The 22,367-nt window shown below is 43.7% G+C and overlaps 2 protein-coding genes across 2 annotated transcripts; one reads left to right on the top strand and one right to left on the bottom strand.

Annotated features, from left to right (window-relative positions):
- Window positions 1-1,208: 1,208 nt before the first annotated feature.
- On the bottom strand, window positions 1,209-8,846 carry LOC105894036 (pelota mRNA surveillance and ribosome rescue factor). Its single transcript, XM_012820512.3, has 13 exons — window positions 8,718-8,846; window positions 8,138-8,230; window positions 7,682-7,832; window positions 7,284-7,374; window positions 6,709-6,872; window positions 6,188-6,248; window positions 5,678-5,839; window positions 4,717-4,763; window positions 4,306-4,379; window positions 3,901-3,972; window positions 3,438-3,512; window positions 2,598-2,629; window positions 1,209-1,397 (listed from the first exon to the last, which is right to left on the bottom strand). The coding sequence occupies exons 1-13, from the start codon at window positions 8,756-8,758 to the stop codon at window positions 1,300-1,302; spliced, it is 1,161 nt and encodes a 386-aa protein (XP_012675966.1). The 5' UTR covers window positions 8,759-8,846; the 3' UTR covers window positions 1,209-1,299.
- Window positions 8,847-10,252: 1,406 nt separating this feature from the next.
- On the top strand, window positions 10,253-18,279 carry LOC105894037 (serine/threonine-protein phosphatase alpha-2 isoform-like). Its single transcript, XM_012820513.3, has 7 exons — window positions 10,253-10,656; window positions 11,450-11,581; window positions 11,813-12,043; window positions 12,601-12,705; window positions 14,097-14,320; window positions 17,125-17,259; window positions 17,806-18,279. The coding sequence occupies exons 1-7, from the start codon at window positions 10,602-10,604 to the stop codon at window positions 17,920-17,922; spliced, it is 999 nt and encodes a 332-aa protein (XP_012675967.1). The 5' UTR covers window positions 10,253-10,601; the 3' UTR covers window positions 17,923-18,279.
- Window positions 18,280-22,367: the final 4,088 nt, after the last annotated feature.

The following is a 22,367-nucleotide window of genomic DNA, read 5'->3' as shown; positions in this document are numbered from 1 at the left end:
ATCCTGCATGTTGGTATGTGTGAGAATGACAACGATCCAGTTATAACACTTACAAAGAACGACAAGATGCAGGTATGCTCAATGCTCAAACTGCTATGTTGTTTAATTGCAAAATATTTTCATATATACAATCAGAATGAAATGTACGCTACATGTTTCAGCGCCGTTTCAGGGTGTTAATTACATTAATGTCATCTGCCACGGCGGTTGGAAGTGGTATCCATTTCATTTGGGTTTTCTTATCTTTCCTCCAATTTGGCACTTAAACAGAGAGGATGAAAAACTGGCCAGTGCCGTGCTTGACCTGCTTCATCCCTCCTGACGGCGTGCGTGTCAGTTGACACCAAAGGCTGCACTACCGTTCCATTCATGACCTGTGCCTGTGTGTGCAGAGCTGCACGTGAAGCTAACACAAGAAGCTAATCATGTTCCTGTGTGTGCAGAGCTGCACGTTAAGCTAACACAAGAAGCTAATCATGTTTCTCCTGAGGCGTCTGACAGATTTCTGTGTTTGATGACCTTTGATAACCCTTTGAGCTGTGCTGTGTCACGCCTGCGAGTGTGAGTTCGTCACGCCTGCGAGTGTGAGTGTGACACGACTGCGAGTGTGAGTGTGTCACGCCTGCGGGTGTGAGTGTGTCACGCCTGCGGGTGTGTCCACAGCGTATTACCCCAGTAACCATTCTGCACCAGTGTTTCCCCAAACAAGCACCCAAAGTATCACCGGTGTGTGTTAGATAGAGAATGAATGAATGTATGTATGTATGTATGTATGTAGGTAAATGTACACAAATGTGTGTTCATGTGTGTGTGTGTGTCTGTATGTTTGTGTTTTGCCTAAACAGTCATTCTGATCACACTCTGTATTGTCTGCAACCTTGACCCAAACAGCAGTGATCTGCCCCGGAGGCGGAGATGGAAATAGAACCTCCGAGACGGAACGTTCCGGAACCATTTCAAGGAACTTGCTGAAGATTCCAGAACCATGCAAAGGTACAATTTTAGTGCTATTCAAAGCATGAACAAGGTTACATGCAGTAGAGAGTGTAATGTATATATGTGTGTGTGTGTGTGTGTGTGTGTGTGTGTGTGAGTGAGTGAGTGAGAGCGTAAGTGTGAGTGTGAGAGAGCGCATGAGTCAATTCTTCCTTGTTTTCTTTTCGTCTGCCTGTTTTGTCTGTCCTGTTTTGTCTGTCCTGTTTCGTCTGTCCTGTTTCGTCTGTCCTGTTTCGTCTGTCCTGTTCTGTCGGTCCTGTTTGTCATGCCGGGGCGTGGAGACGAGGGAGCGGTGCTGAGACATCACTCTTCATCAGAGCTGCTATCCTCTTCCTCACCTTCTGACATGTCAGCGATAGGGAACCGCAAGATGGCCGCCACCCCACTCAACTGATTCAGTTCTGAGAGAGAGAGAGAGAGAGAGAGAGATGGACAGAGAGGAAAGGAGATGGAGAAAGAACAGAATAAGAAAGGGAGAGGGACAGACACATAGAGATAGAAATTGCATACATTGTATTCTATCTCTATGGTCAAGCCATCATTGCTGTTCTTTGCATTCTATCTCTATGGTCAAGCCATCATTGTTGTTCTTTGCATTCTATCTCTATGGTCAAGCCATCATTGCTGTTCTTTGCATTCTATCTCTATGGTCAAGCCATCATTGCTGTTCTTTGTATTCTATCTCTATGGTCAAGCCATCATTGCTGTTCTTTGTATTCTATCTCTATGGTCAAGCCATCATTGCTGTTCTTTGTATTCTATCTCTATGGTCAAGCCATCATTGCTGTTCTTTGTATTCTATCTCTATGGTCAAGCCATCATTGCTGTTCTTTGTATTCTATCTCTATGGTCAAGCCATCATTGCTGTTCATTGCATTCTATCTCTATGGTCAAGCCATCATTGCTGTTCTTTGTATTCTATCTCTATGGTCAAGCCATCGTTGCTGTTCTTTGTATTCTATCTCTATGGTCAAGCCATCATTGCTGTTCTTTGTATTCTATCTCTATGGTCAAGCCATCATTGCTGTTCATTGCATTCTATCTCTATGGTCAAGCCATCGTTGCTGTTCTTTGTATTCTATCTCTATGGTCAAGCCATCGTTGCTGTTCTTTGTATTCTATCTCTATGGTCAAGCCATCGTTGCTGTTCTTTGTATTCTATCTCTATGGTCAAGCCATCGTTGCTGTTCTATGTATTCTATCTCTATGGTCAAGCCATCATTGCTGTTCTTTGTATTCTATCTCTATGGTCAAGCCATCATTGTTGTTCTTTGTATTCTATCTCTATGGTCTAGCCATCCAAGTTGTCTGTTTGGTTTTGTTATGGTTTGTTTATTTATTGTTCTTCTGTATTATGTAGCCTCAATCAGGGCATTGCTGCAAAAGAGCCCTGTGCTCAGTCAATTCTCCCTGAATAAATAATGATGATGAAGCCTGCAGGCCCAGGTCTTGGAGAGCCACTGTTTGTTCAGGATTTTACTTACTTACTACATTCAAGACTGACTCTTAATCATGAACAGAGGAGAAATATTTGCTTTTACATCAAGGACACGTTCATCTTCAGTGTTGTATAAAAGTATAAAACGCCTGAATTCACTTACGGTCTCCAGAGACATGAAGGCTGGAAAACACCCTGCAGAGAGAGGACAACATGTGAGATTAGTGGACATCTTTTACCATGCTTTTAAAACACCCTGCACAGAGGACAACATGTGAGATTAGTGGACATCTTTTACCATGCTTTTAAAACACCCTGCACAGAGGACCACATGTGAGATTAGTGGACATCTTTTACCATGCTTTTAAAACACCCTGCACAGAGGACAACATGTGAGATTAGTGGACATCTTTTACCATGCTTTTAAAACACCCTGCACAGAGGACAACATGTGAGATTAGTGGACATCTTTTACCATGCTTTTAAAACACCCTGCACAGAGGACAACATGTGAGATTAGAGGACATCTTTTACCATGCTTTTCCTCAGCTTCCTCTTTTTTGTTAAATCAACTTGTTTTGTTCCCTATAACTTCATCACACAGTACAGTTGTAAAAATGGTTTTAGAGTCGAGGAACAGCAGAAGATATGTTCTCTTTAAGGCTACAGAGTGGTTTTAGAGTGCAGGAACAGCAGAAGATAGGTTCTCTTTAAGGCTACAGAGTGGTTTTAGAGTCGAGGAACAGCAGAAGATATGTTCTCTTTAAGGCTACAGAGTGGTTTTAGAGTCGAGGAACAGCAGAAGATAGGTTCTCTTTAAGGCTACAGAGTGGTTTTAGAGTCGAGGAACAGCAGAAGATAGGTTCTCTTTAAGGCTACAGAGTGGTTTTTTTGTCCTGAATGGTTCTTCCAGTGTTGAAGTAGAAAACAAGGTTTAGAGAACAGGTTTGATCAGGGGGATGTTCCATGTTCCCCCCTCGGTGCCCTTCCTCTCTCGTCGTACCTGACGTTCCCACCATTGTCTCGCACGCTGTCCACCAGCCGCACGTATCTGCTGCGTGTCGCCACTTCCTGGTGTCTGCGGGAAACAGGAAGTCCAGAATATAAACACACACACACGCAGACAGGCACAGGTACACACACACACACACACACACACACACACACACACACACACACAAACACACACAGTTACCATATGCACTAGAAAAAATAAACAAGCAGGCAGAAAAGTGGCAAGCTAAACTGTTCCAGTAGGACCATTCTCAAGCTGAAGGTCACCCCACCAACACTGTGCTGTACACATGGAAAACAGTGCCAATCTCTCGAGTCTCACATCAACTAAACTATACACACACACAGACACAGTCACAGTCACACACTCACACTCTCACACTCTCACACACACACACTCTCACACACACTGCAGAGCGGAGCTGTTTGTTGTTCGGGTGCTGAATTCATACCTGAAAAGCTGATCGCTGATGAGCAGAATGTCAATGGCCAAGGCCTCGCTTGCCTTCTCAACGTGACCTAGCCTACAAGTAACAAGACATATACACACATAAACATAAGTCAATCTACTACAACAACACACACACACACACACACACACACACTTTTAACAGAACACATTCAACCCACGGGCAGAGTGGATGCTCACTGCTCCGCTGACAAATATGTGGGTGATGGAGGGGGTTGGTTTATTTTGTTCGACAGGTGTAAAGACAGGGGAATGAACAGGTGGGTTGGCCAACCAATTAAACTATGCTCACAAATAAGCAACAGATAAGCAGAAGACAGGATGGATGGATGGATGGATAGATACATAGATGGATGGATGGATGGATAGAAAGAAAGGACTTCCTGACCCGTAGAAGGCTCTGTCTGGTTCGTGTTGCAGCATCTTGTAGAAGTCCTCCAAAGCTTTCACCTCGCCTGCGGCCTGCACAAGACAAAACCACACTCAGGTCCTTTGCCTATAGAGAACCTTTAACAAGACAAAACCACACTCAGGTCCTTTGCCTATAGAGAACCTTTAACAAGACAAAACCACACTCAGGTCCTTTGCCTATAGAGAACCTTTAACAAGACAAAACCACACTCAGGTCCTTTGCCTATAGAGAACCTTTAACAATGTGCCCCTTTGTTAACTGTGCACTGGCTTTTTCACTTACTCTCAGCAGTTCACAAACATTGAGATCTGTGCCAATGAAGGCCTCAGTCCACACAAGACAAGTCCTTGGCAGACAGATGCAGGGGTTATAGCCAGAAACACTCACCTTTGTGTCAGACAGGCGACTTGTCAACGTGGGATCTGACAGAATTTCTGTTTGGAGTACACAAACAAATTTTGTTTTTATGCGCACTACTTGTAATATATATTTCCACTAATATGCAAGTTGGCACTTTATGAGTGAATTCCCTTGTGTGTTCTCAAGAATATCGTTAGTCATTAACGAGCTCTGGAGGGTCATTATTTGAACTGGACAGGTGTGATGGGAATGGGATCATATGTTCAATAACACTTATACATCCATGCTGTGATAAACAACACCTTATGACAGACGCTATGCACAGTCATGCATATTAATAACAGTTTGATTCCACTGTCAGATCACCAACTGTGATATAAGAGTGAGATTATTATATTTTATTATTAAACTGTATATTATATTTATTTATTATCCTGAACTGTTGCATGCATATTTTTCAGTTTAAGTACATTGAGAGCAATTAAACCCAGGAAAAATTCCTTGTATGTGGAAATGTACTTGGCCAATAAAGATGATTCTGATTCTGATTACTTCTCATAATGTCTGAAAGTCTATTAACATGTGACATCATGAGAAGCCATCATGAGAGGTGTCACGACAGGAGTAGTAACCATGGTAACAGAGACTGTCATAAACAATGTCATGGCACCTTGTGATAGGATATGGTTATGTCAGTCTAATGACATAAGGTTGAAGTAGAGTGCAACCACCTGCTCTACCTACGATTATGTGACACCTGACCTTCTCTGAATGAAAATGCTTTTAAGTCCCGTGACATTTTCATAATACTATTTCCATTTATATTGTTTTCCCCTGTTGATCACAGGGTGCAAAGCATTTGAGTGGCCTCTTATGCCGAAGGGGTTCAACACAAATAAGCATGGCAATAAACATTTCAATAGCATATAATCTTTTTTTATATTATAAAATATTTCTCTGTCTTTCCGGTTCTAAATTAGCGTCTGACCTTTCAGTGAGTACTTGTGTCCAGAGGAAGAGTGCACGGTCACGAACTTGGGCCGGTTCTCCAGCAGAAGTTTATTGTCCTGGCGAACGGCCTCCCTGAACAGGTAGTTGACGAACTGGTCCTTCACGAAGCCCGGACTGGCTATCAGCACACACTTCACCACTGACACAGGGCAGAAGAGATGATGAACGCTTAAAGTTGGATTCCCTCGAAATAGTTCAAACCCAAGGAACCCATGGAAAAGTGAACTCAAAACTGCTCACCCACTTCACGACTGATACACTTCCGGCCCCCCCCCCCCCCCACACAACTTTACTTTAAACTCTAGTCCCTTAAAAACGAAACACAATTTAAGAAAACAAGACTATACTGTCAACGTAACAACTGAAACTTTGTCAAGAGTGTCACTCACATTTTTTTTCATAGCATTTTGTTGTTTCCCTATTTATAGTTTGCCAAATGTTTGTTGTTCTCAAGGAAACCCCAAAAAAATTGGTCGGAGTTTCTTACCATCAAAGCTGATATGTCGTAGGATCCCTTGCATGACTGCCTCATAGAACCGTTCTAAAGCCTGAGGAAATATTATAAAACATTTACAGATCGAACTCAACTAGCTCTGCATACACATAACCACATAGACATATACTGTATATGTCTATGCATAACCACCCTAATTCAATTAGAGGGTGTTACTCACAGACTTGTTTTAGAGGATATGAATACCATATTGAATCTTGAGGTACATCTCTACATTTGCCGACATCACAGATTAACATGAGATTACAATGTATATTCAATGTTGAAAATGAGTTACATCCCATCATGAGATAAAATCTCAGGATGGAGCATTCTGTGCGGTCATCGTTATCATCAATAATGGTGATGGCTAATATTAACTATGAAGTAGTAACATAGATGATGTTGATCAACAGTCACTGTGCAGTCATTAACAATAATAATGGCTGATAGTAAGCAATATCATTATAACTGTATTTCCACTAATTTGTCCACATCAGTCGTGGGGTCCTCACCTTCTCGTGTTGGGTACAGCTGCCTCTCCGCTTGCGAGGGATGGTTACCTCGATCTTTGCCCTCAGTAGGGTCATCGCCGAGGTAACCAGGACGATGTTGGCCAGCCCTTCCTGCATCACCACGGCAGCCACATCTGCCTTCTGTGTGGGGTCACATGCTTGTTCTGACACACACACACACACACACACACACACACACACACACACACACACACACACACACACACACACACACACACACACACACACACACACACACACACACACACACACACACACACACACACACACACACACACACACACACACAAGCATGTTTAAAACTACAGAACATATATATATATATATATATAGATATATATATATAGATATATATATATAGAGTTACATAGTTAAAGGTGCTTCACTACAACCACATGTCCAAACTGTGAATATTAATAAATGCACTGACTAAATGCTCACAAAACAGAATACAATATTAAACATGGTGAGACTGACAAGATGTCATGAGCATGGAAAAGCATCCTGCCATAACTGACATGATTAATGACACCGATTAATTAAGGACTCTTTACCGATTCTATCCAGAACCACACTGTCCCAGATTTTTTTGGCCAGCGTGAATTTCCTGTTCGGCTCCAGTTCAATGGTGTGATAGGCCCCCATCTGGAAGAAGACACTGCAGTTAGAACATCCACATACATAGCATATATATACATAGAATATACATACATTCCATTCACATACAGCGCCTATAGAAGTTAGTTCTGTGAGCTTGGGTTATCACATAAGAGTGTTCTTGGCCAACTCCACACCAAAATTACAAGACACAATTATAAACATCAATATATGAACTCATCATTCACACTACAATTACATCACACCGTTTGAACAAAACTCAATGGGTCAAAATGTCATAACTAAGACTCTTTTCGCTGCTGCTGCTGCTCACTGCGATATCTTATCTTCTAACCTTGACATACTGGTTTTCCACGAGGTTGGTTCCCTTGACGCGGAGTTGGCATGCCTGGGAATCAAAGTCGATGGTTTCCACGCACACTGTCAGGGTTGTGCGGACACGGGAACTACCCACACTGCCTGTGGAGGACTCCGTCTGCACCTTCCTATATTGGTGAACGCACGCAAAGCATTATTGGGGATACAGACTACTCAGCTTTGTCAAGACCCTCAGCTCTACTAGAAAGTGGGAGGGAGTAGGGACCGGGCAGAAATGGAGGGTAGTTGCATGTTATATTGTGTATTGTTATGTATGTTCGCTGCCTGTTATATGGCTATTGACTTTGTTTTTGTGTCGATTTCTGTTAGTTGAGCTTGTCAAACTTTGAATGGAAGAGAGAGAAGTTACAGCTGCTAAACAGAAATAATAGACATGGTAAGAAAAAAACGAGAAGAGAGAGAGATGACGCACCTGATGGTGGAGGCTCTGAGGCTGTCCCCCACCTGTACCAGGTTGTAGGTGTGCCACATGTCCTCGGCCTCCTCCGGCATCAGGGTCACCTGACTGGGACATTCCCATCACACATATAGACGTATGAGTGACAACAACGCGATCTAACAACTATTACAAATGTCTAGCTGTGATCAAAACAGCCGTCAGTAAACATATGTGCATTTTTTTCTGCACAGTTAAATCGAGCGAATGCGTTGCTCCTTTGGATTAACGTTACATGATACTCTCCACCATATAACAGCTGAGCTTTTATATCTGAGGTATCATTTAGCTATATAATCTGTTGGTTTCCAGTGAAGCTAACAGCTAGCTACTTAGCTAGCAGCTGTGTATGCGGATATCTGCAGACTGCATATGAACAGGTGGCAGCCCTGACTCAAGGCAACGTGGACAAAGTGCGATCCAACGCCAGCAGGGAAAGTTAGAAACTCACACCAGGATAGCCTTAGCTGAATCATGTGAGAAAGAAAAGAAGATTGCTAACAAGCTTAGTAATCAACAGGCTAGCCAACCAAATAATGCGCTCCCGGTCACTTACCCGGCATTGTCTTTCTCGATGTCTTTCTGAAGCAACTTCATGACACGGTAGGTCTGATGTTATTATGGTGAAAGTATATATTGAAAAGGGTAATATATTTCATTGGTTTAAAAAAAACATGTTACTTTAAAGCGAATAAACAGGCCATCAAAGAGTTTAGATAGGCGAAGCAAGGTACTTCATGGCAATGCATGTCTATGAGAGCAAAGGGGGACAGTTCCGGTCTGCGTAAAGGGGCGTGTCGCGACCCAAAGTTTTAACCCTGTGCCTGAACTGACTGAATCATAGTTGGTAAAGTCGAATGATTTGGAGTATACAATATATATTTAGAGCTTGTGTATGGATCAAATACATTCTATGATATATTTTCATAATATGGATGTAGGGCGTGGTGTGTCTGTTTTTTACAATGCATTATGCTAGCAAGATCACGTTACTAACGTAACTGGTCATATACCGTTAGTTTCTGCTACTCATAGACAGTTAAAAAAGGAGCGTACTCCATGCTAGCTCTAGAGTCTAACTGAATAACTAATCTCAATTTTTTTTTCTGAATGGATTTAATTAATTTCACACACAGCATTTTTAAGGACCTTAAGAGCTCCTTATTAGTTCTGATATCTGTTGTCAAGCAAGCGATTGTACGTAAGCAACCGACCAGCAGACATCAGACAGCAAGGTGCAACACTTGAAATTTAAACTCGTTTCTTCACAGTTGAAAAACCCCAAAGATGTTCATAATCAGAAGGGGACTTTGTGGAGTCATGAACAGAGTGCCCGATATGGGTGTACCTACCCACAGAGGGACAGGAAGTTATCATATTGTATGAAATCTTGCCATGACTTCCCATAGTACAATGAATACAAAAATGGCTTCATCTGGTCTGCCGAAAGGGGGATTTGTTTTACAAAACCGCAGGAAGTGGATAGTCATGAAGTATCTTCAAAGATATCCGCCTCAGTGGGCCTCAATCCTCTGGTATCTCCAAAGTCTTTGCAGGCTCACTTATAACATCTCTGGTGTCTATGTATATATGTCTATGGTCACATGTACAGTGCGTCATAGCAACGCACTAATTCCATATTTGGCCACTTCCGTGAGTGACAAAGAATCTGTCACCGTCGCACATTTATAGATTTGTATTTATTTGCGGACCTTGAATTGCTTTTAATCTGGGATTAAATGTGTGAAATTTCTCTGTGGGTCACTTGCACTGGAAGCAACACATTTTATTTCAACAATTACAATGAAGCTTTCTTACAACGAGGAAATGGCCTACATGTTGCTGTATTTGTTATCAGTAAAATTGACCATGTATGTTATGTTAGTTATGTTACCATAATTATATTGACAAACGGATTCAATTATGTAATGATGTTTTGCTCGCCTAAGATGAATGGACTTTAATTATTTACAGTTCTCTTTTCGCTGTAACTTGTAGTTCGTGACTGAAATATGTCACAGCCAATCTTTAAGCAAAGAACGGTTTCACCAAGTCCTGGGAGGAGCTTTCAACAGCCTATGAAGTGGAGAAATAACACTTCTACCCGCCTCCTTACGTGGTCAACAACCGCTTCCTCTGGCTAGTTTCTGGAGGGACGGGAAGAGAAACGTTGAAACTTAGAAATATACATTTAATTTGGGGTTTATAGCAAAAGCAACTATAGAGTGGTGTCTCGGAGCACAGATATTGCGTCTATTATTACCATATTCTGCTTGCATCCTTGCATGTTAGCATAGTTATCTTCTATTTACCGTAGTGATAGCTGTGCAGTTAAGCCCGCCGTGTTAGCTAGCTAACTAGCTAGCTAGCGACTAGCCTCTCTTTTACTCCGCCGTGTTGACTTAAATTTTCGAAAAAAGGCTCATTTTAACAGAACCCAATGGCCGAATCTGATAAATTAAACATCGATTCAATTATACAACGTCTCCTTGAAGGTGAGTCTGGTTGAATTTATATTATGCTGGAAGTGTGTTTGCATATCTTATTCGAGTAACGTTGAAAGGCAAAGATGGCCACACCAGTCTAGAAGCTAGTTGTAGCAAACAACATAGCGGTAGCTCCTCTGCTATATGGGTAGCTAATTAGCTAACGTGTATCCAGTCCTGTAATAGCCAGATAGGCTGCATGTATAGCTAGCAAGCCACATCCCAAAGCAAAAGTTTACGCTAGCGACTTAGATCAGTGGGTTGGCTAGATAGTAGCATACCCACCTTCACCGATGGATGAAGCCATCCACCATTTTTTCGGGTTGCATGAAAGTTTGAATAGAGTAAATGAATGGCAAGCTAGTTAACGTTAGCTAACACTAACGTTAATGTTAGAGTCTACTGAACTGTTATTTAGGTAGATATCTGTTGCCAAAATGTGCAAGTAAGTGTAATTCCAATATTTCTGTCGAAGAGAGAAAGTGCTGTGTACTTCTGCGATACGAGAGGCAAATTGCTGTCGCGGGAAGAGGTATAACTTCACGGCATGGACCAAGGCTACCTTGAAGCAGAAATTACATCTCTGTCTAGTTCACGAGTATGATAACTTTGCCAGGTTTAACCTAACGCTGGATATTTGAACCATGTTATTTCGAGTGTGGACTCTCATCTGGTCACCGTACAGCTACACTTCGAGCCATGGGTCAACCGAAATGCTCATCCACCTTCGATATACACGTCTGCTCTCGAATGCAACCGCCTTATCACGCTGTATGTTTTCTCGCTACCTCCCCCTCTACAGTGAAGGGTTCCAGGCCTGGAAAGAACGTACAGTTGACGGAAAATGAGATCCGCGGTCTGTGCCTCAAATCCCGGGAGATCTTCCTCAGTCAACCCATTCTACTGGAACTCGAGGCACCGCTAAAGATTTGTGGTAATTATTGAACGAAGCTCCATTTTGCGGGTTTTTTGGCCGGACTGTAGCCTACATGGAAGTGGTGTGTAGAATGTTTTTGGTTTAGGCCTGCAGAGGGGCGTCGTATTGGAGCGTGATGTTGAGCATGACGAAGGAGTTGCGAAATGATCATTTGTCAAGATTCTTGGAGTTGTAACTGTAATGCATTAACCTGAGTTTATTTTATTTATTTATTTGTACCTGCGCCAGGTGATGTTCATGGTCAGTACCACGACCTGTTGAGGTTGTTTGAGTACGGTGGATTCCCCCCGGAGAGCAACTACCTGTTCCTGGGCGACTATGTGGACAGAGGCAAGCAGTCCCTGGAGACCATCTGTCTGCTTTTGGCCTACAAGGTCAAGTACCCAGAGAATTTCTTTCTGCTGCGAGGCAATCACGAGTGTGCCTCCATCAACCGGATATATGGCTTTTATGATGAATGTAAGTCAAGAGATTCTCTCTCTCTCCAAACAGACAGATTATTATTTCTTATGTAAAGTAGTATTTATTGTTACACCAGGGTTCTAATGCCCGTAGCTTGACTGTTCTCTCCCTTGTACGTCGCTTTGGACAAAAGCGTCTGCTAAATGTAAATGCAAACACCACATCTCCTGTAATTATTCTCACTCTCATGAATGCAGCTGTGGAGTCTTATATTTATATGGCTTAATGGCAGGTGCATCTGGCATAACTATAATAGTGTGTTTGGTGTAACAAAGAGCACCTTATTATACCTCTCCATTACATGACTGGGATCATTGATTGGCATCCAATCACCTGCATGAAGAGCGTTGTTGGCAGTTTGTTGGTTGGAGCACAGGTTCATTTTGTTAACAACGGTATCAACTGCAATAGTATTACCATTGTGGTGCATTAAGAAATATGCAATCGGGTAATTAGTCTTTGCTTCGAATGTGGGATATACTGCCATTTACTGAACCCATTTATTGAATGATTTGGCTGTGCTTGTTTTTTGAGCTCTTTGTTGCCCTCTCCAGGCAAAAGGCGGTATAACATCAAGCTGTGGAAGACGTTCACAGACTGCTTCAACTGCCTACCTGTCGCTGCCATTGTTGATGAAAAGATCTTCTGTTGCCATGGAGGTATGTGGCCACTGTTGCTAAGTGCCAAGGGTGTAAACTCCACGCCTCCACGTTCATTGGAGAAAAACAGTCCCAGAATTCATCGGTTATACAGTTGTAAAGTAGTTTGAATGAATAATTAAAGGCATAGCCTTAAGCAAGATGTACAGTTGTTGAGTGGTCATACTCCAGCTTAATTAGTTTATAGTTTCAGGGCCACAGTCCTGAAGCTTTCTGCACTGGCCCCCTGTTCTGTGTTTGTTGAACCTGTGTCCCACTGTGTGTGTGTGTGTGTGTGTGTGTGTGTGTTGAAGGGGTGTGTGTATTATGATGACCTCATTCAAGGCTGTAACTTAGTGTGCGTGTGATTTAAGGCCTGTATGTGCTAGTGTGAGCTGTCTCTCTGCTCTGCAAATATGCATGTTCCCATGACTCCTCAAGGCTCTTATCTATTTGGGTCTGTTGCTGCTGTGTGTGTAACTAAGGTTATGTAATGCTTTAGAAGCCCATGTTTGTTGTGTTTCCTGGGCAATATGACCTCACAATAACATAGCATTAGTAGTTTAAGTGGCCTTGTGGTGTTAACTCCAAAGCTCCCCGTCTTAGAGTGTGTTCCTCATCAGCGTGTGGGAGCTTTGGAGTCACGTGTCCACCCCCCCCAACCCCCACCCCACATGTGTAATAATGTCTGTTGTTTTGCTGTCTTTTTTTCTTCTTTCTTTTTTGCCATCTTTTCTGATGGAGTTGAGTCAGCATAAGAAATCTTTTGTGACAGTTAGTTGCTGGCAGGCATAGTAATGTTTGGAAAATGGTACGGAGAGTTTTTTTTTTCTACAACCGATTGGGGGGGGGGGGGAGAATCTTGTCCGGAGACTTAAATTAATGTACGTGTTTTACAACCTTGTTGAATGTAGGACCAGAAAGTAATTGTTGACTGAGTTGTTTAATGTAAAAGGATTTGTTTTGCTGATCGAAAGGGTGTCTTTTCCAGGGGTGGGAGTTATCACAGAGCTGACTTAATGATAATATCATGATATTTGGGCCACTATTCCATATTTCAATTCTTTACATAACATGGTACAGCAAGTATTGCGATTTGATTCTGCGATGCATTTCCCGTACATTACAATACAGTTGTATTGATATAATGTGCTGAAAAATATTGCAATTACCGTTTTTTGTTTTATTCGCTCAATATTTTTGTGTTTGATACGTGTGTGTGTGTGTGTGTGTGTGTGTGTGTGTGTGTGAACCTCTGGTATGTGCATAGCTGTGTTTCTTTACTCAATCTCCTCTGTCCTCCTCAGACTTGTCACCTGTGTGTGTGTGTGTGTGTGTGTGTGTGTGTGTGTCGTTCCACTTGTTTATGCGCATGTGTTATCTCGGTCTTGACCTCTGTCTGTGCTCCTCAGGCTTGTCTCCAGACCTGCAGTCCATGGAGCAGATTCGGCGCGTGATGCGCCCCACAGACGTGCCCGACCAGGGGCTCCTGTGCGACCTGCTGTGGGCCGACCCCGACAAGGACGTGACGGGCTGGGGCGAGAACGACCGCGGCGTCTCCTTCACCTTCGGCGCAGACGTGGTCGCCAAGTTCCTGCACAAGCACGACATGGATCTCATCTGCCGTGCCCACCAGGTCAGTGGTCAATCCAGCCAATCGGAGAAGCTGGACGCCGCTAAGTTCACCCGATACGGGGAAGTGAACACACATGCACAGCCATTGAGGTAATAGAACATAGTAGGGCTGCATGAGTTGCTTAGTCATATTGCCATTAATGTGGACAATATTGCGATATGATAAATCAATGGCACCGTGATCACTTGCTTGAGCCGCCTAGTAGTGTCCCCTTCAACTGTACATAAGACACGATTGAGATCTGGGCCTATATGGAATCTAATTTGTTCTTATATACCGGCCAATCAAACTGATTGGTGTTGCCCTGTAACATTGAAGCTGCCACCAGGGTCAAATAACTGAATTCTCCTTGGCCCCGACTTCCCGTGTTTGTCAATGGCTGACTTCCTTTGCCTGGGAAGAGGTGGCAGGAGTTGGATCTCCTCCGGGTTCACAGCGCAGCCTTTTTTCTCCTGCTTTGCTATTAACACATAAGTAGGCTATTATAGGAGTATATACCCAATATTAATAAGGACTATTAATGCATAGCCTACCACGTGATCCAAAAACATTATATTTATTCTGAAGCGATTGTTTGAATATCCTTAACACAATAGTATTACATTAATACGGTTAGCCAAGGGAGTAGATCTTGCTTCATTAACAGTGAGTAATGGGTCCATTTCAGAACTGTAGCCCCATGCGTTGCTATAATAAAACTATCATAATTGTTTTCCCATACTTGGCTAGACTATTACACGTGTCCTTACATCAGTCATATTAAATATTGGACAAAATATAAAACATAGCCTAGAGGGCGGACAAAGAGAACGGTATCAAATTACAAATGTACTCTTAACGGCGGTGCAACTGCCAACAACCCTCCCTGGCCTTTTGGGCCGCCATGTTGTGAAGGTTTATTTAAACTCTTTAAGCCAACAGACAAATTAGTGCATTCCCTCCAGTGGAAAAAGCAGCACATGAGCCATTGGTCAAAGATTCGGCCTGCGTTGGCAAATGCTCCCCCTTTTTACGCGAACATGCAGAAACATCAGTGAAGTACCACAGAGTTCTTTGGTACCACAGACATCTTAATCACCGTTGTGGTTACAGTTAAACAGACTTTGTCGACCCTGACTTGTCCTTGTCAACCCAGAGGTTAAATCTGAGCAGGTGAAACTCCCTCCGCAGTGCAGCTCTGTGATCTGCACACCGGATACTCATGAGAACACACACGGCACACGCCTCACTGCCTTAACAGCAACTGATGGTCATGGGCGTAGATAATGAGCAGATTGCACACAAACGGAGAATAGGGTCGTCACGTTCACACACACGAGTTTTATTTAATTAAATCGCAGCCTTGTGTGGTTATGTAATCGCTCAGGCTGACGCTGCGATTAGATTAATTGCGCAGAGCTAGAACACCGAATCGGAACTAGCGCTGCAACTAAAGACTGTTTTGATAGTTGAATAATGGGTTGTTGAAATGAATAATTGACTATTTGGATTATGAATCGCACAAAACTCGTTAAGTCATTTGAAAGCAACCCACATTGGGCATGCGTGCACGAGTTGTAGAAATCTTTTGTGACTTAGAAAGTTTCATTCTTTAATGTTCTCTTAACTTGTTCATCTGATGAGAGTTTAGAGAGAAAGGGCACATTTGGAATGTCGAAAGGATTGTTGTTAATAATACGTTAGTTGCTACACTATGTTCAGCATCATTAACAATTGAATATGTATTTCAAATCAGAAAACGTTACATCTCATAATGTGAAAACATGGCTTTTAACATGTAATGCTGGTTCGCTAACTAACTTAACGAGACAAGTCTTTATCATCCAGAGAGCCCACGTGCCTCCTCTCCTCGAGCATAACTGAGCCACCTCTCCGGGGGCTCGAGCATAACTAAGGTGCTCCAATCCCCCTCTTGGTGGAGTTAAGAGTGAAGTACTACCACACCTTTAAAGGTCTTTGGTCGTGAAGGTTATACAATTGCTATTGTTCACTCCAGTAAAGCGACCTAGCTTACATGTCTGAACATGACATGTCCGTCACCACAATATCACACGTACAGTCCCATTGTTTCAGTGGAAGACACGTGGATGCAGGCATATGACCAAACTAGTTTGGGCTGATTTTTTTATAAAGACTTAAAGAAAAAGTGATGACTCGAGGGGGATATCGCAATGCACTATTATGCATCCTACCGTCTTCCTGCTTATGTCATCGCAGGCTCCACCCCATGGTGTCAAGTGTTGTACGTCTGCAGCGTATCCTGCTCCTGTTTAGGCCGTCTATGTTGTCATCGTGGCTCATGTTTGCCGAAGGGAAGATCTTTCAAAACACAGTCAAATAGAAACCGCATCTCAACTAGGGTGTAAAACACAAAAAATAACCTCCACCAGGACTGACTGCTGAACACACCTCCAGTATTAACCAAACATTGACCAGGATAGACTGGCCTCTGGGCTGGACTTGACTAGGCAAGGAGTGATCAGTGGCATCATTAACCCCATTGCTGATCCCAGTGAACCTGACTGTGTGTGTTTGAGTTTAGTTCAGTGTTGGCCTGAAATGTGTGGTGAATAGTAAGATTTGATATTGTAATATTTTTATAATGATGATCTGAGTTTGAGTAAGAATGTAAAAATGCAGGATTTTGCTGTGGGAAATGGCGGCCTCTGGTGGCCATGTAATTCATTGCAGTGTGTTATTGAGAAATGACAGGACTCTTCAAAATGTTTAGTATGTTTAAGTAACTTCATTGGGCAAAGGCTGGTTGGCTCCTCAATAACGGTGTCTCCCTATTGGCTGCTCAGGTGGTGGAGGACGGCTATGAGTTCTTTGCCAAGCGTCAGCTGGTCACACTCTTCTCTGCCCCCAACTACTGCGGGGAGTTTGACAACGCCGGAGCCATGATGAGCGTGGACGAGACACTCATGTGCTCATTTCAGGTGTGTGTGTGTGTGTGTGTGTGTGTGTGTGTGTGTGTGTGTGTGTGTGTGTGTGTGTGTGTGTGTGTGTGTGTGTGTGTGTGTGTGTGTGTGTGTGTGTGTGTGTGTGTGTGTGTGTGTGTGTGTGTTCATATACCCGTCACTGAGACAAAGGCAGTGACCATAAGGTCATTCAAAGAACTGGACACGATAGTCGAAATAAATATCAGTGTGTCAGTGTATCCCATTGACATTGAGCTCAAACTACAGTAACCTTTTAAAAAGAATAATATATATCCCCCATTAGTAGTTTGTTCTCTTTCGGTGGCTGTCTGTGTTTCTGAGCTGGCACAAGTTTGAATGTATTTACCCATGATCGAAGCGTCCTTGAGCAAGACACTGAACCCCTAATTGCTCCTGATGTGCAGTGTGCCATCAGTGTAAAGGTAAAATGTGTATACATCCTTGTAAGTCGCACATATGTAAGTCGCTTTGGATAAAAGCGTCTGCTAAATGACTAAATGTAAATGTAAATGATCCCCTGCTCTCCCCCCCCTCCCTCCCCAGATTCTGAAGCCTGCCGATAAGAAGCTGTTCTCCTACAGCGGGGGAGGGGGCTTTGGGGCCGGCCGGCCCGTAACCCCGCCCAGGAACTCGGCCAAGGCCGGCAAGGCCAAGAAATGATCCGCTCTCCTCCACTCGTCCTCTTCTCCACTCCTCTGCTCTACCTCTCCTCCTCCTGTCCTGTACCTCTCCTGATCTCTTCCTCCTCCTCCTCCTCCTCCTCCTCCTTTCCCCCTGCTCTTCCTCCTCTTCTCTCGGACACCAAAATCCCCCTGCTAAGTAGCCGAGTCGGACCTGCAGCCGGCCCGGCCTCGCCCCCGCACCCGGCCCGGCCTCGCCCCGCACCCGGCCCGCACCCGGCTCCTCTCCGGTTCTGATTCGGCTGCAGTCTGGGTCTGTGCAGTCTCTCCAGGGCTCCACCTTTTTATTTCTCTTTGTTCCTTGAGCTGTTTTCTCAATAAATTCATAGTGTGTGTGCGCGCGCGTGTGTGTGTGTGTCTGTGTCTATGCGTGTGTGTGGGGGGGGGGGGCTTATACATTTGCTGACGCGTGTGTGTTTGTGTGTGTGAGATTGCGATAGAGAGAGACCTTGAGAGAGCGACATTATGTGTTGAAATCAGAATAGTCCGGATGTGTGTGTGTGTGTGAATGAATGAATAAAAACGACGCCCCCCCCCCCCCCCTCCCATTCTTCTCACCTCACCCTCTTTCGGCCTTCCCAGTTGGGTCTGAATCACTCTGGGCAGGGAACACCCCAACCTTCCCGCCCCTTCTCCTAAGTGCACCCCGATCGCCCCCCCTCTACACCCCCCAAACTCTAAGGTTAGAAGCACAACGTTGCGGTCAGGCAGAGGGGGTTCCCCCCCCCCCACCAGGGGCACGCTGGGGGTTCAGCCCAGTCCAAGCTCTGACCCCAATCTGAACACATGGCACAAACACATGGGAGGCCATCTCACTGCCAGCCACTGTTTTTAATGTCAAAAACAGATGTGAAGTGATGTTACGGTTGTGTGTGTGTGTTTGTGTGTGCGTGTGCGTGTGTGTGTGTGTGTGTGTTTCTGGCACATAGACCAGTGGGAGATTGTTACATTGAGTCCTGTGAAGGCTTATGGCTCGGGGCACATGCGGTCAAATGGGGTCTGTCTCAAATGAATTAGACTGGTGGCCACCAGATTAGAGTGTAAAGGTATCAGTCCTGTGCAGACACATTCCCTGTGGACTTAAGAGAGCGATTCAGATTGATTTCAGCCGGTTCATTTCACCGTTTCCCATAAACAACAAGGTTTATTTTTTGTTGTTTGTTTGTTTGTTTGTTTTGATCTTCAGAAATTAGATTGGAGGCGTTTCCTCTTTTATACATCTGCTTCTATTCACCTGAGACCAGTGAGAGAAAAGTACAACCCAAGCCCATCTGAAGTGGAGTGTGCGTGTGTCTGTCTGTCTCTGTCTGTGAGTGTGTCTGTGTCTCTGTCTGTCTGTGAGTGTCCGTGTCTGTGTGTGTGTGTGTGTGTGTGTGTGTGTGTGTGTGTGTTTACACACAAACACACCTTTGTGCTTGTTGTTCAGACAGAATGCCATTACTGTTGCACAGTACACCTGCCCTCAGAGGCTCTGTCTTTCCCTGTGTGTGTGTGTGTGTGTGTGTGTGTGTGTGTGTGTGTGTGTGTGTGTGTGTGTGTGTGTGTGTGTGTGTGTGTGTGTGTGTGTGTGTGTGTGTGTGTGTGTGTGTGTGCGCGTGCGTGCGTGCGTGCGTGCGTGCGTTGGAGAGAGAAAGGTGTGTGTGCACTGGCACCATGCACAGGTAGTGGGGGGCCAACTAGAAGGGCACAAAAGAAGCTTTTATCAGAAACCGATTTCTCTCAATGCGTCCAGAGGGAGACGATGACATAATCCACATTATTTAGGATTTTCATGGAATGGTAGATTTGTACAGCTTTAATTACTTGAAGGAGAACTTTTCTTTTTTTTGTAGTAGTGTTCATGAAATCAACCAATAAATTCAGAATCTGATACGAAATAACTGGTTTTGTGTTGTGTGTTTATGGTTTGTCTGTTATTGTCTATTATACTGTCCTGACCAGATGCATCCTTGGCTCATATTGTCAACTACTGAAGTTTTACTTTAAGTTTGATTTGAAGATGAACATGTGTATGTATGTCTCACTGTGTCTTGTACTACCATTGCCAGCTGACTGACACCTTTTAGAAAGCATTGACAATTTTTTTTTACAGGTCAAAGTCAAAGTCATGTTTTATTGTCACACAGCACGACACACAACACCACACACATGAGTTTGGCGGCGACACACACACACACACATGCTGATGAGGTCGCCGGTGAAATTTGCCTTCTGCCTTTAACCCATCCTGGAGTCCTTGTCCTTCCTCAAGGCAGCCAGGAGCAGTGGGCAGCCTTTTTTTTCGGCGCCCGGGGACCAGGCCAAGTGTTCAGTCCAATCTTGGTCAGGGTCGGACAAGGAGCGATCTTTTTTTTTGTTCTTTTAAACTGCATCAGTGATAGTAGATCAACTTGTGGAGTGGCAGTAAAACAAGTAAAATTGCCCGATGTGTTTTAGGCCTTTCTTCTCTAGTGAAACATAAGTGTGTGGTCATTTTGCCTGAGGTTCGGAGCATGACCATGAGATGGCGCTGTAACTTTCCCCAGACTTCTTAGGGAGGCCTTCTCTTTAGAGCCCACCTGTGGTTTTGGAAAAGAACATGTCGTTTGTGATCCAATGGCTATGTGTATAGGGTTATATACAGTCATTGTGATCCAATGGCTATGTGTATAGGGTTATATACAGTCATTGTGATCCAATGGCTATGTGTATAGAGTTATATACAGTCATAGTGATCCAATGGCTATGTGTATAGGGTTATATACAGTCATTGTGATCCAATGGCTATGTGTATAGAGTTATATACAGTCATAGTGATCCAATGGCTATGTGTATAGAGTTATATACAGTCATTGTGATCCACTGTCTGCCCAATGGCTATGTGTATAGAGTTATATACAGTCATTGTGATCCACTGTGAGTCCGAAGTGTCCAGCTGTGACCCAAGTCAGTGGAGATGGGGGAATTAATTAATCAATATTGAAGCTAATTGGTGTGCTCTTGGGATACTGGGGCCTTGATTTGTAACCTTGAAGCGGCTGGTTCTGACTCCCTGCCTCACAGCAGTGCCAATGCTAATAACATCAGCTGAATGCCAATAACATTTCCGTCGTCGTGCTTCGGTCATTCACGAGTATGCTGTCCGGTATGAAGTGCAGTTACAGCCTGCGTGTCTCGAATATACAGTCGTCATTTAGTTTCATCACACCCCCAAACCTACTTGGACTCGCGTCAAGAAGAGTAACAATCGCTTAAGTTATTACTGTGTTCTCAGAAAAAGCAAATCATGCCTTGCCCTTTTGTAGGTACCACGTCTAAAGTCCAGCCGGAAAGTCTGCACACCCCTTTCACCTTCTCCATGTTTTATTGAGTTACAGACTTATACTACAATAGATTTTTTGCCTCAAACGTCTACACACAATAGCCAATAATGACAAAGTGAAGGCAGGTTTTTAGAAAATATGCAATTTTATTTTACTGCACAAAAATAGGTTATTTAGGGGTTACATATCTGTACACACCCTTAGCCTAATACTTGGCAGAGTGGACAGACTCCATGTGAGCGACTGACTGACACATTATAGTGCTCCCTACATTTAGTCATCCGATTGCTCAGATATGATCATCTGAACCGCTTTAGTTTCTTTAATTGATTAATGGTGTTTTCCCATTTCATTCCATCTGTCCACTCAAGTTGTCCTTAGCCGGTTCTGGTCTCTATTCAAATCATTAGGGGAAAAGCATTCCTTCAAATATGAGCTACCCTTTTCAACTGAAGAGAGGCCCATGCTTTAAGCGATCCCCTGCAAACCTGCCACCTCAGTCAGTGGCCGAAGGAGCCCCAGAGCTCCCAGTGCTCGTAGGCACCAGTGATGAGTTCGATTCCCTGTCGAAGCGTCCTTGAGCAAGACACTGAACCCCCTAATTGCTCCTGATGTGCAGTGTGCCATCAGTGTAAATGTAAAATGTGTATACATTGTAAGTCGCACATATGTAAGTCGCTTTGGATAAAAGCGTCTGCTAAATGACTAAATGTAAATGTAAATGTAAGTGATGAGTGGCTGACAGATGCAGAACATTCGTACCACTCCTGCTTCATGAGCCGGGAGCGTCTGGCTCCTCTATTCCACTCCTGTTTCCCACTGGGCATCCAAGTCACCAGATAGGTAGCATTGGGGTGGCTACTGCTAAGTTAGCACATTATAAGCATCCATGTGTCTGCGGCTTATACACACATGGGCAGCACACGGCCACCACAGGCAGACTGTGCGTTCAAAACCACAGGACGACTCGATATAGGGAGCTGAATTTGGGTTATCCTTGGTTTGGGACTATTTAAGCATCCAAGTCACCAGATAGGTCGCATTGGTGTGGCTACTGCTAACTACACAGAGTTAGCACATTATAAGCATCCAAGTCACAAGATAATAATAAATAATAATAATT

This window comes from Clupea harengus, chromosome 23 (genome assembly GCF_900700415.2).
Source record: "Clupea harengus chromosome 23, Ch_v2.0.2, whole genome shotgun sequence".
Classification (NCBI taxonomy): Eukaryota; Metazoa; Chordata; class Actinopteri; order Clupeiformes; family Clupeidae; genus Clupea; species Clupea harengus.
This window is presented reverse-complemented; position numbering and strand designations above follow the sequence as displayed.

Excerpts from the sequence above, each read along its gene's own strand:
- LOC105894036 (XM_012820512.3), bottom strand. The coding sequence starts at position 8,758 with ATGAAGTTGCTTCAGAAAGACATCGAGAAAGACAATGCCGG. Across the intron at positions 4,764-5,677 it reads ACACAAGTACTCACTGAAAG|AAATTCTGTCAGATCCCACG; the intron begins GTCAGACGCTAA and ends TACTCCAAACAG. Across the intron at positions 3,513-3,900 it reads ATCAGCGATCAGCTTTTCAG|ACACCAGGAAGTGGCGACAC; the intron begins GTATGAATTCAG and ends TGTTTCCCGCAG.
- LOC105894037 (XM_012820513.3), top strand. The coding sequence starts at position 10,602 with ATGGCCGAATCTGATAAATTAAACATCGATTCAATTATACAACGTCTC. Across the intron at positions 10,657-11,449 it reads TATACAACGTCTCCTTGAAG|TGAAGGGTTCCAGGCCTGGA; the intron begins GTGAGTCTGGTT and ends CCCCCTCTACAG. Across the intron at positions 12,706-14,096 it reads GATCTTCTGTTGCCATGGAG|GCTTGTCTCCAGACCTGCAG; the intron begins GTATGTGGCCAC and ends TGTGCTCCTCAG.